Source organism: Aptenodytes patagonicus, chromosome 16 (assembly GCF_965638725.1).
Source record: "Aptenodytes patagonicus chromosome 16, bAptPat1.pri.cur, whole genome shotgun sequence".
NCBI classification, from domain to species: domain Eukaryota; kingdom Metazoa; phylum Chordata; class Aves; order Sphenisciformes; family Spheniscidae; genus Aptenodytes; species Aptenodytes patagonicus.
The window spans coordinates 673835-694148 of NC_134964.1; the positions used below are offsets into that span (position 1 = coordinate 673835).

The 20314-nt window shown below is 61.7% G+C and overlaps 3 protein-coding genes across 5 annotated transcripts in view; 1 reads left to right on the forward strand and 2 right to left on the reverse strand.

Annotated features, from left to right (window-relative positions):
- The window catches only part of SLC38A12 (solute carrier family 38 member 12), a 45983-nt gene extending 45133 nt beyond the window's left edge, over positions 1-850 (reverse strand). For both annotated transcript variants that reach the window (XM_076353823.1, XM_076353822.1), the window contains exon 1: positions 804-850. The gene's annotated coding sequence lies outside the window, so the exon portion shown is untranslated. The remainder of the gene's footprint in view (positions 1-803) is intronic.
- Positions 851-1053: 203 nt separating this feature from the next.
- NAT9 (N-acetyltransferase 9) lies at positions 1054-6180 on the forward strand. 2 transcript variants are annotated; one of them, XM_076353826.1, is made up of 8 exons: positions 1054-1070; positions 1644-1828; positions 2627-2736; positions 3666-3806; positions 4030-4089; positions 4275-4369; positions 4460-4683; positions 5463-6180. In XM_076353826.1, exons 2-8 carry the CDS (start codon positions 1752-1754, stop codon positions 5473-5475), a joined length of 720 nt encoding a protein of 239 aa, XP_076209941.1. In that variant the 5' UTR covers positions 1054-1070; positions 1644-1751; the 3' UTR covers positions 5476-6180. The 2 variants fall into 2 exon arrangements, with proteins under 2 accessions (XP_076209941.1, XP_076209940.1); XM_076353825.1 differs by lacking the exon at positions 1054-1070 and having other exon boundaries at positions 1615-1828.
- A 1808-nt stretch (positions 6181-7988) lies between these two features.
- NHERF1 (NHERF family PDZ scaffold protein 1) lies at positions 7989-18425 on the reverse strand. The gene is made up of 6 exons (XM_076353786.1): positions 17982-18425; positions 11560-11721; positions 10593-10746; positions 9920-9960; positions 9237-9335; positions 7989-9119 (listed from the first exon to the last, which is right to left on the reverse strand). The coding sequence occupies exons 1-6, from the start codon at positions 18390-18392 to the stop codon at positions 8955-8957; spliced, it is 1032 nt and encodes a 343-aa protein (XP_076209901.1). The 5' UTR covers positions 18393-18425; the 3' UTR covers positions 7989-8954.
- Positions 18426-20314: the final 1889 nt, after the last annotated feature.

A 20314-nucleotide genomic window follows, 5' to 3' on the forward strand; every position in this document is an offset into this window, starting at 1 on the left:
TTCAGAGTCAGTAAATAATTAGGCGTAGTTGAATTGTTTAAGAACTTTATCAAATTCCTCATACTTCTACACATGCTCCTACTTAGCCACACGAACTGGGACAAATCACCAGCACAAACTTCACAAGCTAAGAGCACCACTAAAAACCCGACCAGTTGGTCAGCTTACACACACGCGCTAGACGACAGAAATCAATCAGGCAGCACAGCTCACTGTGGGCATAACCAGACCGGCCCTCGGAAGAAGAGGCCAAACATCTTCCTTTATAACAGACCTCGACTCAAGTCGCCAGAGTCGAGCTCAACACACCGACAGAAAGCAGCAAGACCACAGCCACCTCCGGGACACGGCCGGGGAAAGCGTCTTGTGCAGGGCACCCACCCCAGCCCGGGAGAGGCCCTACCCCAGGGCCCAGAGCCTGCCAAGGCCTCCAGAGCCCCCCAGACCTGCCACCTCCCGTCTCCCCCCGGGCCTGCCTGCCCCCCTCCCAGCCACCCGGCGGGCTGCGCTGCTCACCCAACCCGCCCTCCCCGCCCCGCAGAAGCCCCCTACGACCCCGAGGGCCCCCACGCCCCCCCGGGGCCCAGCGGCCTTCTCCCCCCGCCAGGGCCTTGTCGCTCCAGCTCACCACCGGCCCGCGCCGGGACCCCCCCCAGGCCTCAGCCCACCCTCTCCCACACCGGGACCCCCCCCCAGGCCTCAGCCCACCCTCTCCCACACCGGGACCCCCCCGGCCTGGCCCCACGCCACCCTCTCCCTCACGGGGACGCCACCCGAACCCCCCCGGGACCCCGGTTCCTCACCAGCGGCGGCTCGTGCCGGCGGCCCCACCTCCCTCATCGCGGGGCACTTACGGCGCACGCGCCGCCCACGGGGACCTTCCGCGCACGTGACCGGCTCCCGGGGCGGGGCGGGGGCGGGGTGAATGCGCCGACCGCCATTGGGCGTCGGAGTCACGCGCGCGTCGGCGGGAGGGGGGCGGAGGTGTAGGGGCGGGGCGGCGACGTAAGACTGCTCGGGGCGGGGAGGTGGGTGGGCCTCCGCGCATGCGCGGAAGGGCGGCGCGGCAGGTAGGCGTTTCTTCCCGGCCGCGGGGCCCCCGCTCAGCCCCGATCTCCCCTCAGCCCCGATCTCCCCTCAGCCCCGGGGCTCCCCTCAGCCCCGATCTCCCCTCAGCCCCGGGGCTCCCCTCAGCCCCGATCTCCCCTCAGCCCCGGCGCTCCCCTCAGCCCCGATCTCCCCTCAGCCCCGGGGCTCCCCTCAGGCCCAGGGTTCCCCTCAGCCCCAATCTCCCCTCAGCCCCGGCGCTCCCCTCAGCCCCGATCTCCCCTCAGGTCCCGGGGCTCCCCTCAGCCCCGATCTCCCCTCAGCCCCGATCTCCCCTCAGCCCTGGGGCTCCCCTCAGGTCCCGGGGCTCCCCGAGGCCCGCGGTGTGTTGGGGCAGGGCGCCTCCACCGCCACCTGGGTCATGAAGTGTTAAGTGGCCCCTGTCAGGGCAGTCCCCCCCGGCCGATGTTGGGCCCCTGGGGGCACTCGGCACCGATAGAGCCCTGCCCTGGGTCGGGGGGGGGGGGGGGGAGCACGAGGGACGTGGGAAGGTTGCTGTGCGTGGGATTGGTATGAGCTGGGGCCTGTCCGCACAGTGAGAGCGGCTGCCACTGGCTCCCGAAGGGCTCCAGGGGTGCTGTCCCAGCCCTTGGCCTCGCTGGAGATGCGGAGTGGGGTGTTGGGTCTCTCTCGGTGCAGAGGCCATGAAGATCAACCAGAACACGGTGCTGCAAGGACAGAGGGTGACCCTGGTGCCATACACTTCTGCACACGTGCCCCGGTACGTGGCTTGTGTCCTCCCCTGATACTCTTTGCACTGTCTGATTTCACTTCTATTTTTCAAGGGAGTGTGATATTTGGAAAGGGTGCTGGCTTGACAGCTGCAGGGCCCTCTTCCCCCTGGGAACTGTTCAGCAGAAAGAGCACTCATAGAAAGGCAACCGGTTTTGCCCTCTGTGCCCTGCAGCAGACATCCCTGGCAGGTCTGTCCTCTTCGCCAGGTCTGCTGACAAAGAGAACTTCATCTGTGCCACTGTGTACCCACGGAAGGGGAAATACCTGGCTGTGAGTGAACTGCCAACAGTTCTCTTGTTCATTGATGTCTTTCTCTAATGACAGTGGAAGAGCAAAACTTCAATGTGTAAAGCCAGATGGATGTTTGATAAATTGGAAACAGGCGTGCAGGCAGTTTGTAAAGTGCTGGCCTGGGCAGCTGCAGCCTCAGCACAAAGGTGCCAGTATTAGTCTTTTTGTCAGCATCCAGGAGATGCTGTATCAATCTCAGCTGGGATGAAATGCACCGGAACTCAATGCTCGGTACTTTTAAAAACATCAAGTTTGCATTGGGCACTCTTCAGACAAAGCCACAGGATGGACAAACTTGCTAAATTTCCATGGAGAACCCCGATTCCTGTGTTAGATAAGGGAGAGAGGCTTGTGGATACTTTTAAGTTGCCATGAATGCCAGGCTAGTGTTTCCAGAACCGGTTTATGACAGCCGGATCCTTAGAGCACTTGTGGAAATCGGACTGTGATGCTATAGCTCAGGCAGCGATCTGGTTCTGGGTCCCGTTGTCAGGTACCACGAGTGGATGCAGTCCGAGGAGCTGCAGCGCCTGACCGCCTCTGAACCACTCAGCCTGGAGCAGGAGTATGAGATGCAGCGCAGCTGGCGGGACGACGCAGACAGTGAGGATCTTAAATGTTTTCTAAGGGTGGGTGGGAGTGGTGAGCAGGTCCCTTCTGTCCTGTAAAGGACCCACAGTGGGCTGAGAGCGCCCGGTGAGTGGGCTCTACGTGCTGAAGCAGATGGGATGTGAGACCTTCTACAACAGTAGCTTCGAACTGGCTTTCTGTTTATAGCTGGTATATGCTCAGGGAAGTAGAGAATGTCCAGGGCTTTTGGTGTCCTTTTTATGCAGTTTTTCAAAGATTACAGTGATTTACTTCCCACAGCATTATGTGCTGAGCTGCTGCTACACAGTCAACACTCCCTGGGTCTCATTGTCGTAAAAAGGTGGAAGGGGGTTGTATTTTTCCTTGAGAAATCGATTGACTTTATAATTACCTGGTTGAGGTGGGCTGACTGAATTGGCTCCCTGGCTCTCCTACAGGTAATGAATCACTGCCCATAAAAGCCTGGTAGAAATATAGTGAGCTGCAAAATACTGAGGCTGGCAAAGACCTCCATCTGGAATATTTGTCTTAGCTGGCATTAAAAGCCTTACTAAAAGCAAATGTAATACGGACTAGGTGAATCACTAGGTCTCGGTCTCTTGTGCAACGAACAATTCTTTGCCCAAACTTGCTGCAGAGTGAGACAAGACAGGGAGACCTCAGTCATGGGGTGAAAGTTTTCATGCTCCTTAAATAGGCTGTTTCTAGTCCTGGTGTCTACGTCACCCTCACAATGTGTTTTTCAGAATATTTCTTATATTTCTCAGGATGGGAGCAGGCACACTTGGCATGGGAGGTCTAATTATTAGCTCTTCCTTGCTGTTAACATGTAGAAACTGTTGTTCCTCTGTCTATTGCATGCCTTTAATTTCATCCTTCAGTAATTTGTGAATAATTCTCAGCGTGCCCTGAAAATGCTGCTACATTTTTGTTTTCCCCAGAGTGCACCTTCATTGTGTTGGACACGGAGCGGTGGTCCGGGCAGGCGTGTGCGGATGAGGACTGCATGGTGGGGGACGTGAATCTCTTCCTCACTGACACTGAGGATCCGACGTTGGGCGAGATTGAAATTATGATTGCAGGTCAAGTTCTGCTTCCTAGCTTGGGCCTCTGTCACCGTGGCTAAAGCCAGCTGCAGACAGATGTTATGTACAGCAGCTTTTTCTTCTCATTGCCTCACCATGGCTGTTCAGCCCTGATCAGCATCCTTTGCTGGTCTGGGTCACGGTCTCTTCCGAAAAGTACCCGGCATGGCTGATTTGTCTCTCATAACTGGATGCTGACTTCTGTGGCTCTCTCTTTCAGAGCCCAGCTACCGAGGCAGAGGGTTTGGCAAGGAGGCAACTCTGATGATGATGTCCTATGGTAAGGGTGGCTCGGTGGAACGGAACGGGAGTGCAGTCGGGATGTGATCTAGAAGCACATAGTCCCAGTGATACAGACAGGGCAGTAAGGGATCCGTCTGCCCCGGAAACTGGAGTCCGGTGCCTTCGTAGATGTGGCAGCCGAGGCGGTAATAGAAATGCTTCTCTTTCTGGTTTCTTTTGCAGGAGTGAGAAACCTGGGGATCACCACGTTTGAGGCTAAGATTGGTCAGGAAAATGAAGCCAGTATCTGCATGTTCAAAAAGCTTCATTTTAAGGAGGTGCGGTAACAGCCCGTCTTCTACCCAGAGAACGTGAGCAGCGTTTGCCCTGTGACCGGGATTGAGCTGTTTTTCCTCTGTGTGGTACAGGTTGCTGTGAACAGCGTTTTCCAGGAGGTGACGCTGAGGCTGGATGTCAGCGACCAGGAGAGACGGTGGCTCCTGGAACAGACAGACCACGTGGAGGAGAAGAGCTACGTTGAACTGAAGCTGCCAGCTGGGGTGCTGGAGACCCGACAGACACATCCAGACACGGGCCTGGTTTCCAGGGCGGAGTTGGACGCTGTTGGGAGGTCTGGGTGTGGAGGACACTGGTGAGCCAACACTGCACTTGACTTTTCATCTGTCTCCTTCAGCTACTTTGTCATCTTGTCAACTTTGCACCTTGTTGCACCGGCCAGGAATACTGCCTGAAATTTGGACCTGGAGAACAGCCACTAATTCACAGGCTTGACTAGGAATGACTATAACCTTAACATGCTGTTCCAGCAGAGCCTGAAATCACCGGCAGTTAATTTGATTCCTGGTGCGACCAGTTTCTGGACAAGCAGCACCCCCCGTTCCTTCTTCCACTGCCCTTAGAGCAAGATTCATCAGCTCGACAGAGGCAGTCTCAGTGCGCTGGTAGCTCAGTCTGTTTTCTCTTGAATAAAAAAATCTGACAAAGATCTGAGGTTTCCCCAGAGCCATCTGGGAGCAGTGGGGCTCGGCTGCTTGCTTTGGCTGGTGACAGGGTGGTTAGAACTTGTAAAGGACAGCAGAGATTCTTTGAACCCTATTTTTGGGGGGGTGGTGGGTTGCAGGGGGACACTGCTGGGTCCTGGAAGTGAGAGGCCCGGGTGTGGGTGAGCACAACCAGAGGGCAAGTGCTGTTAGCGTGATGAAAACTATTGGTACCAGCCGACCAAGAGTAGGGCAGAGCCTTGCCACGACGGCTGCGTAACGGGGGGAACTGGCAGCTGCGGGAGGCTGCTGAGACAAAACCTCTTGCTGAGTTTCGGGACCGTGCTTTGGCACGCTGCTGCCTGTTAAAGAGCATCGACCTGGAAACCTCAGGCCATCAGTGAAGGGATATTGCACTTTGTTTTACCAGGCTGCTTTTATGAAAGCGAGGAGGAGGAGAACAGAACTGACAGGAGACACGGTAGCGATCCCTTTCTTCAAGGAGCTCAGGACTTTGCTGAGCCTGGAGGCTCCGTTCGCTGCTCTCCAGTAAGACGAATGGGGGGGGGGGGAAATATCTCTTACTGGGGGCAGATACCTTTAGGGCAGGAGTTAGCCAGCCGGCCTCCGCTGCGATATATGAGATCTGTTGCTGAAGGAGAGGCACTTGCCTGGCTCCGCTGGACAGACTTTTTAATGCAGTTATTTAGCCTGACCTTTCCCGCCCCTCACAGCACGCTCTCCACAGCAGGGAAGCTTGCCGAGAGGAGGGGACAGAAGGTAAGGAGGATAACGGATGCTCCTGTGTGTTTTCCCACTGTAATAGCAGCTGTAATGGCTAATTCTAGACCAGAAATTATTTGTTGCAATTACGAAGTACCAGGTAATAGCTTTCAGATTTGCCCAGGGATGTTTTTATCAGAGATTGGTAGACTGTGGAATTTTTAGTGTTGCTGTGCCTGTATTTTTAGGGCCTGGGGGTTTTAGTTTTCCAATTTTAGTTCATTTAAATACATCATTCCTGTGACTAATATTAAAACCAAGCGTGGGAACACTGTATCATGGTATTTTAAACAACAAGTATTTAGCGTGGATTTAGTTGTAGCGAAAGCTTTGTGCAGTAATAAAGTGAAGAACGGCTCTACTTCCAGCTGGGATTACCATGACGAGGGCTGCTAATCCTCGTGCTCTTCATCACCTGCTGCAGGCAGGAATGAATTCTGTCCCTCAGAACGAGATTTGCAGAACCTGCCAGGTAAACTGCTGGCTCTACGCTCCTTCCTCGGAGCCTTTCATCCCTCCGCCAGAGGAGCGAGGTCGGGCTGGCAGGAGAGATGTAGCTGGGGTGGGATTTGCTCCCCTAAAAAGTGACCAAGGTGGGAGGAGTCCTTTTCTTCAACCTCTGCTGCCAGGGCCGAGCGGGGCACAGTGGAACCGTGCTGCCCTCCCCGGCCCCGCCGCGGCTCCCCGTGCCTGGCCGGTTGCTCTGGAGCTGGCGAGCGCCCCGCTTGGCATCCCCGGTCCCCCAGCAACGCCGGCACGCTCCCCTGCCTCCATGGGCAGCTGGGAAAAGCCTTCGCCCTGGCAACCCGAAACAAAGTTGGGTCTGTCCCGGAGCCACGGCCCTCCCCCAGGCTGGGGGGGGGGGTTCCCGGTGGGGCTCCACCAGGGTTCCCACAGGGAACCAGTCCCCAGGCTGCTCTGACCAGGCAAAGATGCAAAAGATGCTCCTGGGACCCTCCGGGTGCCCCCACTCCTGCCCCGCATGGGCAGCCCCGGCCCGCGGCGTCGCACCCCGTCCCAGGCAGGGACGCCCTGCTGGCCCCGAGGGGATGAGGGTGGGAAATGAGGGAAGAGGGGCTCACCTCCGCTCAGCAGCACCGCCGCAGAGGGTAGGACTTTGGAGGACAAGGCAGGTTGAGATGGGCTCCCCCAGCTTCCGGGGGGGAGTGACAGCCTGCATGTCCCCCGCAGATCTGGTGGCACTTTGTCACTTGGGCGTCATTTGAGCTGCAGACCTCTGCGACCACTCGTCTGCTCAGGTAGAGGAGCTTCTCGGGGGGTTTGGAGTGCGAAACAAGAGTGTGCAGAAGGGGAGGAAGCGGAGATGCCAGGCAGAGGCCAGGGCTGCGTGTCCACGGCACACCGCGGCCACTGCTGAGAGCACAGCCCTGCCTTGTCCCCAGGAAGCCGCCATCCCACCCTCCCCGGTGCAGCCATGGTGCCACCAGCCCGGCCCTGCCGAGCCACCCAGACACAGCGTGCCGCCGCGCTTGCCTGCTGCGGCAGCAGGGCTTAGTTTGGCCATGTATAAGCTGCCCCGCACAGGCTTAAAAATAGCCCCGGGAAGCAGGCAGGGTGGCGGAGCCCTGGGGACGTCCTGGCCCCACCACGCTGTGCCCCCAGCCCGTTCCAGCCGCGGCACCGTCACCAACCCCATGCTGAAACACCTCTCTGGCCTGCTTCCCCCTGCTTCGCTCCACACACAGGACTAAGATCCATCGATTTAGAGGGACAAGCAACCCTCTCCCAGCCGAACCCCCCTGCCTTCCCCCAGCCCAGGATGCAACCCTGGGCCTTGGGCTCACCCCAAACCACCCCAGAGGGGCTGGGGGCAGATTTGGACTGCCCCCAGCAGAGCTGCCACCCTCCAACCAGGCCAGCAGACACAGATTAGAGTCTCACATCACCCTCCCCTCGCCCCCTGCACTCCCCAGGGGATTAGAGCCCTTTAATCACCCCAAGGCATTAACCTGCACTGGGACCAGCTGGTCCCCCCCAGCCCCCCCAGCCCGGCCCCACTGGGTGCTGAGGGGGCACCCAAACCAGCCCCAGTGTCCCCCGCCACTGGGAGCGTTACCTGCCTCTTCCCCCAGCCCCGGCAGCACGGTGAGCCCCTAGTGAGCCCCCTGCGTATCCTCAGGCTTCGGAAGGATTTAGCCTTAAACCAGACACGTGAAGTCAGGAAGGTTTATTCCAGTAAACAGAATTTCTCTTGAGCTGGACACTACAACAACACCCGATCGCAAAACACAGAAACCAAACATCCACAGGAAGAATTTCCACAAAATACATTTTAAAAAAAATAAACAGTGTGATTGGAAAACTCTTATTTTGGAAAAAAACTACTGAGAAGCCTTTAAATTAAACAGTGTTGGATTCAAACCCTGATCGGCTCTGTCTCCAGGAGTGAGCGGGAGCAAAGGAGACAATTATTGCTTGCTGTGCTGGCTCTGGACACCCTCTCCTCTCCCAAAATAGCCCCAAGGGCAGGGTGCTGGGGGCTCCCCGCTATGCCGGGCACCCGTGACCCTCCTTGCACCCGTTGGGACCTGGGAGGTGAAGGGACAGGGTCATCGTGGACGGAGCTTGCCAGGCGGGGGTCAAACACCCCGGGGAAGAATTGCTGTGGTCGGTGGGCGGGCAGGTGGGGTTTGCTAAAAGTCACTAAAAGCCTCAGGTTTTGCAGTTAAAGGGCAATTGGGGGGGGGACACACGACTCAAATGGAGCTCAAATGGTTTGGGGTGGGGGAAGAACCAGGGAACAGCAGGGATCAGAAGTGTTGGGAATCGGGCCACCCCAAATCCCTGATCCCCCCCGAACCCCTGCTTGTGCCTACGGGGGTGTGCAGGGCTTCAAGACAGGGCTGGAGGAGCACCCCAGGGATGGGGTCACGGGAGGGGGCAGCCCCCCCAGCACCCCCTGCCTCTCTCTAGCCTAAAACCACCACCCAGGACCCCGCTGCGGAGATGCTCGCTGGCCACTGAGCCCCATCCCTTAGGTCAGGGTGGTGGGGAGCAGCCCCGCATCCCTGCTGGAGCCCTTGGCAGGGAGGAGGGGGATGCAGGAGAGGTGGGTGCAAAGCCGGGGGGGGGGGGGTGGGGGTGGTGTTGGTGGACCCTCGCCCCGACCCCAGGGCCTTCACAGGTTGCTGAACAGTTCGTTTTTCTTGCTCCAGTCCATCTGGGGTGCTCGCTTGCTGGTGCGCTTCTGGTGCGCCCGCTCCTTGGCCACTGCTAGTGGGATGTTGAGGTCCAGGAGGGAGCCGGATGCCGAATGGTGCCTGTCATCCTCCTGTGCATCGGGCTGGGGGGCGAGAGGCTGCGTCAGCCCTGCCATGCCCCCCCAGGACAGCCTCACAGTGGGGGCTCAGCCCAGACTCCGCTTTCCAGTCACCGCCTCCCCCGGCATCCCCAGCCCTACCTTGCTGTGGGTCTCGCTGGAGTCGGGGGACACGGCCAGCGGCCGGGGGCTGGACGGGCTCTCAGACACTGAGTTGGACCGCGGCTCTCCGCCGTTTTCCTGGGGGGGAGCAGGGAGCGAGTGTGAGCGGGGCAGCTCCAGCCCTGGGGTTTGGGAATGGCCCCCGGAGCTGTGAGTCCCGCCCGGGGGGGCCACAAAATCCGTCCTTCCCACACATAATCCCCTGCGAGCTCCAGGCTCATAAATACCTTCAGCACAGCCCATCCAGGGCAAGGAAAGATTAAACCCCAGCCTGACTGCCCTGGCCTTAGTGGGAGGAGGAGGAGGAGGAGGAGGAGGAGGAGGGCGGCGGTGGCTGCAGGGCTGGATGCTACTTCCTGGCAGCACGAGGGCTCCCAGCCCTGCAGTGTCATGAGGATGGAGGAGGAGGAGGAGGAGGAAGGGAGGCACTGCAGCCACCTCCACGACTCTCAGCCCCGCAGGCGACGCCCCCTTCCTGGGGAGCACCGGCTCCCAGTCCCCTTCCCAGTGGCACCTGCTCTTGCGTGGCAGCCTGGGAGCACTGCAGTCCCTGGTGGCATCACCCACCCATGGACAGAGGGCCCGGGGGACACCTAAACAGGCATGGTCCCTGCCCAGAGACTGGCATAGATGGGATTAACAGCAAGATGAGGCTCTCTTACCTTCCCTATATCGCCATTGGCAACTGGTTCTGGCAAGGGACCTGCAGGGTGAGGACACGGGCGCTGGGTGAAGATGCATTTGCTCTGTCCCCTCCTACCTGCCCCCGCTCACCGGCCAGCACAGCAGTGACCAGCAAAGGCTGCACCTGGCCAGCGCTCACCCAACGCTGCCCAGGGTATGGCCAGGTCCTGAATTTTTTAACCCACCCCTCGCAGCCAGCCCCGCAGCACAGGGCGATGCTGCCGGGCACCAGGTACATCCCCGTGATGACAGCCACGACATGGAGCCCAGTGAGACCCCCCCCCCCGTTCTCCCGGGGACCACCGTCACACAGCAGGGAGGTGGCCACAGCAGAGCTGAGGCTGCAGAGGAGTGTGAAGGGCGGCTGCTGCCTGTTTGCTCCCTGACCCATAAACCCTGCCAAAGCGCAACCCCGGGCCATAAACCTGCCTTCCCACAGAGCCCACGTCAGCCCCACTGCCCCGGCATGGGGCCCTCGGCCAGGCAGGGAGATGCCAAAGCCGGGTAACCCTGCCTGGCCCCAGGTTGATGAGACCTCCACCTCCCAGGGCTCAGGAACTCCCCCAGCACACCCAGGTTTGGTGACAAGGTGACACAGAGCCGGCAGAGGTGGCACAAACCCCCCTCCCTGCAGCACAGCCCCCAGCCCACCTGCCAGGTGCTTCTCAGAGGGCACCACTTTGCACTTCTTGAAGAACTCATCCGTGAGGATGTCCGCCACCAGTAGCCTGGTCTCGTCGCCGCCCGCCTTGATGGCTGCCACCACGTCGGTGTGCTGCTTGCCTTCCATGCACACCCCGTTCACCTGCGGGCATGGCACCACGTCACCGCCGGGGCCAGGGGACATCCGTCCCTTGGGAGCTCCACGGAGGGGCCAGGTACCAGCCTTGGTACTAGTCACAACCCCAGCACGGCCACCCCACAGCCCCCACGGGTATCCACAGCCTCACAGGGATTAGCAGTGAAGCCAGCAAAACCTCATTAAAAGCAGATTTTCCTCTGAGTGATTAGCACAGGATCATATGGGCAAAGCTGGCAGAGCGCGCCCAGCAGGGCACGGACCCAGGGCTGGCGCAGGAGATGGGCAGCACAGGCAAGGCACAAATCCCTCGTGCCATGGCATGGTCCCCAGAGACCCCAGCGCTTCGCCCCAAAAGAGGCAGCAGCCCCACGGCCTGGTAAGCAGCAGGGCTGGGGCTCGGCCAGTCTTTGCCCTCACGGGTCACCATCCCACCTGGCACAAACCCCGTCCACACCCCGGTCACGGCCGGCAGCAGGGCTTGGGGCCATCGTGCACCTTGTCCTCAGCCTGCCCCACCCCAGGGACAGCCCAGGGACACTCCTGCTCCGGGCAGGGGACAGTGCTACTGCCACTTAACCCACAGACAGCTAATTAGTGCTCAGCCCCAGCCCTCTGCGGTGCTTCTTCCCACCGCCCGCCCGGCTGCGCCCGTGGGTGGGGACCGGCAGGCTGGCACAGGTCAGGCAGCTGCACCGTGAGGCACTGCCAGCACCGGGGACACCGCGCACCTTCCTGGCAAAGGGCACCTCCCTCCTGGGCACCGGCATATGAGGGAGAGCCGAGCTTTTCGGGGACACCCCCCCTGCCCCGGCATACCTCGATGATGCGGTCGTGGGGGGCCAGCCCCGCCGCCTCGGCCGGCGAGTCGGGGTCAACAGCGCGCACATACTGCCCCGGGCGGCTCTTGTCGCTGTGCAGGTTGAAGCCATAGCCATTGGGGCCCTTCTTCATGCAGCACAGCCGAGGCCGCAGCTCCTCCTGCAACGGGGATAGCCTGTGGGAAAGCCGCTCCTGGACACCCCAACCCAGGGACAGCACCGGGACCACCAGTTGTCTGCTTGGGTGGCCATCCACACCCACAGACACCTCGAGTTGGGACACAGGGTGCCAAAACACTCTATGTACCCAGGCTCCAGTTAATTAATTAGGTGCAGGGCATGCTAATTGCAGCAAAACATTAAGGCAACATGTTATTATGTCTGTCCCTAAACCACGCTCTTCCTTTTGGGATCAGGAATGCAACTGCCACGTGAAGGTGGAGGAAGAAGGACAGCCCAGGCTGCTGGGAAGCACCCCCACCACACCCAGGAAGCCTTTGCTACCGGAGAAGTCTCAGCCACCGGTGCAGATCCCCTCCATCACCCCCTCACAAGCTCCAGCCCCCCTCCACAGCAAATCCAGCAGTGGGACCCCCCACCACCACCACCCCAAAGCACCCCACAGCTGTTGCTGGCAGGGAAGGGGCACAAGGAGCTCAAGCAGGGAGCCAGAGAGCAGCCCCGATACCAAAGCACACCCCAACACCCCGGCACGACCCTCCGTGACTGCAAAACAGAGAAACCAGCTCAACTGGGGCGGCACAACGTGGGACGTTCACCTCTCCAGGAGGCAACACCCAGCTCGTCTGCGCCCAGTTTCACCCTGACCCACGGATCCGCCAGCACCCAGAGCCAAGGAACCCGACTGGAGCAGCCACGGCCCCATGCCCGGCCCCCCACGAGCCCATTAACAGCACAGTTCCCCGCACTGCATCAGCGGGGGAAGCAGGAGCATCCCCAGGAGTTTGGCAAATGCCTGGGAAGCATCAGAGGAACCAGGCGACACAAACCAGCCTCCTGCACGCAGCGCTATGAGAACCGCTCCAACCCCGGCACCCAGACACCACTTCTACATATTTATATATATAAAATGGTTTGATCCTGCCTTGACCACCAGCTCCTGGGCTTTGGTAGGGCTCTCCCAGCAGCCAAGCTGTGCTCGAGCTCCTGAAATATTCCTCAGCAGGGGGGTTAATATTTATTCTTTCTTCTGAGATTGTTTGTTCTCCTTTGGCACCCATAGCATCACTGGGGACATGCACTGCAGGAATTTCCCCTACCGTGTCCGCACCATGCTGCTCTTCACCCCCTGTACAGCACGCTCCCTTCTCACCATGAAATCCCCTTTGCCCCCTGCCAGGAAAGCCTGGTCCCCGGGGTGCTGGCACCCCAAGTCTGGCAGCACCGCAGTGGCACCCCGCGTGGGCCGGGGTGATGCATTTGCAATTGCTACGCCCAACGCTGTGATAAAACCCCGTCCTCTTGCACAACGCCTTCCTGCAGAGTCAAGGCCGGCTGCCGCCCCGGCACCACTTGCCAACGCCCCAGGGAGGAAGGCACACGCAAGCACCCAGCTGGGTCTGCCGGTGAGCAAAGGTGAGCCCGGGATGCCACAGCGCTGGCAGTCATGCAGGACCCGCTCCACCCGTGGCTTGGCTGGGCAATGCCCGGTGCAACAGCCCGGCTGCACCCCGAGGAGCTGGTGGTGTCTCCTCCGCAGACCAGCAGCGGGTTCCCTGGCTGGGTGGGTGGAGGGCTGCAACACCTCGACTTCGCCCTGGCCGCCCCTCGGTTCCCCCGTGCCAGGGGGCTGGGCTGCAGGCTCTGCCCTGGTCCCCGTGTCCGGGTGGCAGCAGGTTCACAGGGTGCCCAGGCCGCTGTGACTGCACCCTCCACCCAGGCAGCAATCCCTAGCAAGGGTGGGGACAGAGAAGACCCAAAACAAGGCCAAAAAGCAGGAGCTGGTGGAGCCTGGAGGAAGGCAGCACTTCCCCGGGTCCCTGCCCTGGCCCAGCCCCGGGAAGGGGGTTTGGGCTCTGCGAGCACCCACGCTCCCGGTGCCCTTGGCAGCACCACGGGGTTGCTCCACGCCGATAGCTCGGGACAAAGCCAGAGGGAGCACCCGGCAAGCAGCGCTGGCAGCGCTCCCGGGCGAGGAGGAGGAGAGAGGACTTTGCTCCCACCCATGCCAACAAAGCCCCAGCAGCCTGGGCTCCCCGAGACACTGGGGCCATGAATTGGGGGGGGACAAGGGGGGAATAGCCTTGCAGGATGGACAGATGCCTCAGGGCAGGGGGACAGGTCATGGCAGCAAGGGAGGCACCAAGCCCTCAAAGGCAGCTGGTGAAGGCAGGAGCACCCTGTGAGAGGGCAGCCCGGCCGAGCCGTGACCTGGCCCCCCCAGCATCCTCCTGCCAGCGGCTGGCGGCTCCTCCAGCCCAGCATGCCAGGCCACCTTCACCCTCCCCAAATCCCTCATCCCAGCAGAAACCCTGCGGGCAGCTCCCATTCTGCCCCCCCCCCCCCCCGAAAGAAAAATGTAAATGCATCCGATCCTGCAGCGGCTGTATCCTGCCCGTCCACAGGGCGAGCACCCTGCGGTAGGGCATCCCTCCAGCCCCAAAGCCCCCCTGGCCAGACGGGACCTGAGGTGAGAGGGTTTGGGGTCAACACCCGGAATGCGGAGAAGCCATACGGCTGCAGGGCCGAGAGCTGGAAGTGCCCCTAATTTCTATAAGCTTTTGCGTCCTCTCCTCCAACGCCAGCAGCCCCCCTGCCACACAGGGGCACGGATTAGCCGGCAGAGCCTCGTTACAAGCAATTACAACCTCCGGCAGGGAAGGCGGCGGGGGAAGCTGGACTCAGCCCCCAGCACGGGCATCCCCTGCCACCCGTCTCCTCTGCACCCAAGGGTGGCAGAGGGACATCTCCTGCCCGCAGAGGTGCCCACTTGAGATGGGGAGCTCAGTGGCATCACATCCCTACTCCTGCCCTGGAACAGGTCTTGGGCCACCTCCAGACCCTTCTCCCTCCACGAGCGTGCCAGACCGTCCCAGACCATCCCTCCCCAGCACTTTCGGCCACCTGGCAGGACCAGCAGCCCCAAGGACACAGGGACCCCAATTGCACGGTGTGCCAGGACCCACTCTCCAGCTCTCAGCCCCACAACAGCAATTTCAGGACAGTTTTTGGAGCCCCAAGTCCCAGGAAACTCCCTGCAGCCCTACAAGCAGCAACAAGCCCGTCGGCAGCAGCATTCCCAGTTACTCAAAGAGAAACACAACAGCTCCGAGGATGTCTGGGCCAGCAAATTCACACGGGTCCCCAAATCTGGCGCACGCATTTGGGCTTCATACAAAGGGGATGCAAAGCAGCCTCCTCGCAGCATCCCTGTCACGTCCCGTTTGACTGGAGCTGCTTTTCATGCAGCTGCCTTGAGAGGAAATTTAATTTCCTAATTAGACACCAGCTACCCCCCGTGCAATGCTCCCAAATGGGGGGATCTGCTCCCTGTTATACCCCAAAACCCAGCTCTGGGAGGCTCACCCGGGTTTTACAAGGAGGGATGAGCATTGCTGGCAGGGAGGGCTCTAATTTAGCACTAAGTTTGCAAGAGGGAAGCCCAGGGCTGGTAGCAAAATCCTTGTTCCGGTAAAAGCATCCCCAGCCCATGCCAGGGCGCTGGGCTGGCAGCTGCCGGTGCTGCTCCACTAACGCCATGTGGTTTGCATGAAACTTTCTCAAGACACTCCAGAGCAGCTGAAGCGTCCGGAAACGCAGGCGGGGGGAGGACGAGCTGTCACGGCTCCCAGCCGAGCGCTGGGGACAGTCCCCGCAGCACAAGGCCCCCAGAAGCGGGGCTGGCCTCAGGGCTGTAAAACTGGCACCTTGCTGGCTCAGCGCCGCAGAAGAGGGGTGCACAGATCAGCTCACCAGGTGCCTCCAGGGAGGCTCAAAACCTCCACCCCAGCATCAGGGGGATTTGCTCGCCCAGGGTTTTATAGGAATGAGAAGGGAGCCCATGACGACCCCCCCAAAACCTCCTCAAGCCCATGCCCAGCACTGGGAGCTGTGGGGGTGTCCGAGCCCCCTGGCACAGGGGTGTCCCGACCGTGCAGGACCCAGCAGGGTTGGGAGAGAGGTTGGATCCTGCCCGAAGGTGGGAGATGTTAAACCCTTGCTCAGCCTCAGGCAGGGTGCAGGCACCGCCGGCCAGCTCTCCCAGCAGCAAGTGTCTCCAAGCTCGTTAAGCAAATAAAGGCAAGTCCAGCCCGGTAAAACAAACAGGGCTCTGACACTTGCAAACCTCCCGCTCCCCACCACAGTGATCCCGGGGGAATCCCACCAACCCGTGGGTTGTTGGGGGCTGTGGGGGGGATGGGGCGGCAGGCACAGGCTGCCCGCCAGCCGCTGGAGAACAGGCACGCCAGCGTGCTCCTGGCTCGCCGGAGAGAAATCCCTTTCTGCCCGCTCCAGCTTGGCTCGGCATCCCGCCTGGCATCTTCCCACCCCAGTCGGTGGGCGCCCAGCTGGGGCGATGTCTCCAAACCTGCTTGCCTTTACTCTCCCGCCCCTGCCCCAGCCACAAGATTTCCTGCTACCTGTTGAGAAACCATCCGGGGCCGCGCGGCAATGTCACCCCATGTCACCCACTTCCTGCTCCTGCGCAGAGAGAAACCGCCCGTGGTAACTCTGCACGGGCTGTGCCCCGAGCCTGCCCCCAAGGCTGTGGGGCATCTCCAGACGGGGCTGCCCCCGCAAGACCATGAGGCATCTCCAGCTTCCCAGGCTCTTTGCATCGCTCCAGCCAGCGCAGCCCCTGCAAGCAGGCGGCCGCCCTGCAGCATGTCGGGGCCCCATCCCCCTTGGGGACTGCATGTCCCCAGCCCCCCAAGCCTGGCAGAGGACTCGCCCAAGCTACATTAACTACGTCCCTTTTATTTTTCCCAGCCCACGGAGAGATCTGGGAGTGGAAAGCACAGCACAGACGGTCTCGCTGGCCCCGTGACACACGGGAGGGCAGGCACGCTCCCCCCGCGCAGGGCAGCACTGCGGCCCAACATGGGGCCAGACCCGAGGGACCAGGGATGCCACGGGGGAGCAAGTGGGGCAGTGACGGGGCAGACCCTGGTCGTTCCCACCTGAACAACCCCATCAGGGAGGTGCTGGAGCGGTGCTTTAGCCGGGCAGGGATGAGACCAGCGCCCTGCAGTGAATGAGCCCGACCGGGGGCAACGGGCAGCCGGCACCGGGCTAAAGTCCAACAGGAGACACAACTAATAAACACACCTGATCCTCACCAAAACCCTGCATGACAACAGCCCAGTGAGGCACCAAAGTCCGCCTGGGGCTCAGCATTGGCACTGGGAAGGCCCCGTGGCACCAACCCTTCACCTGCACCAGGAGCTGGGGCTCAGCCCATCCCACCGGTCATCACCAAGGCTGGTCTTTGGGAGCAGGTCACACAAGCTCCCCAGAAGGTCCCCCACCCCAGGGACACCAGGAGCCTGCTTCCCAGGAAGACCATCCTCATCTCTGTCGTAACAACAAACATATGTTTTTGCTGGGTAAATAAAAAGCAGTATTATCTCCGGCAGAGTGTCTCTTAGAAACTGCTCCAGGCAGAAAAGGTCAGCTATTTCTCAATTCCTCACCTTTCTACACTGCTTTGTTTGTGCAACCGCTAACTCCCACGCACCGCTTAAGGCCGACATTCCTGAATTAGTAAGTGCCTGTACGTGGGGACCGACCGACAGGATCGGTCCCCCCGGCCCAGGAAAGGCTCCGCCATCTCCGCTCTGCAGCGGAGACCGGACACACTCAGGGCACGACTGACGGCCACCAACGCCTGCAGTCACAGCCCCCCCCAAAATACCCTCTGACACAGCTTTTTTTGTTGTATTTTGGAGCTGGTTAATGCCAGCCACCCCCAGCCCAGCCCTGAGCAGGGGCTCACCTGCACGTCGAAGCTTGCCACCGCCCTCGCTCCCTGTTGCTTTTCTCACCCCGTTTTACCGGCCCTGCAGCGCAAGGACGGGCTAAAGGGCTCCGGGACACGACGGGCTGCTTGGTTACGGGGCCAAACAGCCCCATGCACCCGCCTGCCCCCCCATCACCCGGCACGGCTAGTAGAGAAAAACGTTAAGCAAGAAAACCCCGACGTTAAAATAAAAAAAGCAAAGCAGCAGGGCCCGGCGGGGCCCGGCGCTCCTGGGGAGCCGCATTTAAAGCAAAGCAAAAGAAGAAAGAACCGAGAGCGAAACCACACAGAGCGCCCGGGGGAGGCCGGGGCAGACGCGGCGGCGGCTGCTCCCGCTCGCTCGGCTGGAAGGCGACGACCGGGGCCGGTCCCGAGAGGTCCCGCCCCTCACCCCCCACCCCGAAAACTTTTCATCGCCCGAGTCCCCCCCGCCCATTTACCCGCTGGCCGCCGCTGGACTCCCGCTGGCCGCCGCCGGGCTCCCGCGCCGCGGGCTCCGCCGGCTCCGGGGCCGCCTGCCCGCCGCCCACGGGCGGCTCGGTACCCGGCCCGCTCCGCTTCTGCAGCTGCTCGTCGGCCACCGGGTCCACGACGAGGAGGCTGACGGCGCCGGCGGCGGCCCGGATGCGCTCCACCACCTGCTGGTGGCTCTCCCGCTCCACGTTCTCGCCGTCCACCTCCAGCAGCCGGTCCCCGGCCCGCAGCCCCGAGCGCTCGGCCGGTGAGCCCGCCTCCACCAGCCGGATGAACTGGCCCGGCTTGCCCTTCTCGCCGTGCAGGTGGAAGCCATACCCGTCCGGCCCCCGCTCCAGGCGGCACAGCCGCGCCGCGGGGCCCGCGCCGCTGCTCATGGCGGGAGGGGCGGGAGCGGCTCCGCCGCCCGACCCCGCGCCCAGCGCCTCTGCGCCGCCGCCCCCCCGCCCGCCGCTCTTATACCCAGGGGCGGGGCGCGGGGCGGGAGGCCGCCAATCGGAGAGCGGGGCGGGGCGAGAGAGGCCAAACAAGGAGATCGACGGGGCGGTGCCATGCAAAGATAGGGTGCGGAGCTATGCAAATCTATAGGAGGGTGGGGTTATGCAAATGTTGTCTCTCCCTCCGCGGCGTCCCGGCCACCCTCCGGGGTCCTGCCGCCGGCAGCGGGGCCGCATCGCCCCCGCGTGGGGCCGGATCGCTCCCCAGGGGCCGCCTCCGCCTCTCCCCGCCAGCCCGCCGGGCCCGCCCCCGCTCCCCGCTGAGCCCCCCCCCCCCCCCCCCCCCCGAGGATCGGCTCTGCCACCCCGCCGGGGTCACCGCAGGCTGCCCCGACGGTGGCTGGAGACCGGCGGGACGCTCTCCGCTTCTCCCCGGGGCACATCCCGGGTGGCACACCTCGGCCTCCCGGGGCCCGTCCTCCCCGTCCCCTCGCCCGGTCCTCGAACGCCGCTCCCGCTGCCGGCCCCGGCGCTGGAGGGATGATCGGAGCTTCAAAAGCGAGATTAAAAACCCCAAGCTGAAACTGCGTGGGGAAGCGGCACGGGAGGCCACGCTCGCCGGAACCCGCTGCGCGGCGGAAATGAGAGAGCAGCCCCACTCCTCCAAGCAGCCCGCGGCGCCTGCTCGGCACCCTGGGGCCCGAGGAGCCAAGAGTGGGGAGATGGGGGAAACCCTGGGGGGATTTGCTCTGCCCCGGCCCCCGCGTGCTCCGCTCGACGCCCGGGAAGCAGAAGTGGCTGCAGGGGGTTACGAGAGTGTGAGATCCTGGGGTTTCGGGTCAGCCGGGGCAGAGCAAGGCAGCAGCAAGCCTGGTCTGCTCCGGTACCACAGCAGGGCTGCTGGTGCTGGGCAGAGCTGGCCCCCGGCCCCGAGGATCGTCCTGGGGAGCGCGGCATGGAAATACCGTCAGTGTCTCTCACTGCCAGGCTTCAGGAAGTTCAGGCTGGCCAAAGGTCCCCGGGGCGGCTGGGATCACGTTTAACCGTGCCGCAGCCAGGCCAGTGAGGAGGTGACGGCAGCAGCACACCACAGGACATGTCCCTCCCAGGCGGCTCTGCACTGAACCCCTGCCACGGGGAGCCAGCAGCCGAGAAACCCCCCGTGTGCTGGGGGGTGGCCACACTCCGGCGCCTCGGGGCCGGGCTGGGAGCGGAGGGTGGGCTCATATGTTTCCTCCACTCGGCTGAGCATTTGCCTGCAGCCGCTTGGCCCTGAGAAAGGCAGTGGAGAGGAATCCCACGGCAGCCGGCGGCAGATGCCTGCAGAGAGAAAAACCAGGGCGAGCGTGTCGCGGTACGGCCCCAGGATGGGGGGGGGTCCATTGCCTGCAGCATCAACGCGGCACAGCCCTCCCCTTGGCAAGGGGGTTCTGAGCGACACAGCCCTGCAAGCGTGCGTGTTTGGGGGGAAGGGGGGGAACGACACTTTTTGGGAGCGCTGCCCTAAGTCAGGAAACAAAACCCAGCTCCAAGAGGGCTGGTTTGAGCACGGGACCGCGATAAGGAAGAAAGGCAGCAGCAAAGGAAACAGCCGGAGCTGCTTTTGGGTACGGCGGATCCTGGCAGCGCCTGCAGGATGGCAGGGTGCAGGCAGCACCGTCACAGGCAGCACCATCGCACCCCAGCTGCCTCCTCCTGGCAGGGCCCTTTGCGGCTCGGTGTGACGTTAGGGGAGCTCAGGCTGGAGGGGGGAAAGCAGAAAAGAGCCAACGTCTGTTTGTGTTGAAGCCATCCAGCATTTTTTGCAGACATCAGCCAAGCAGCAGCAGCAATGCCATTGGTGGGAAGACGGAGTTATTTGG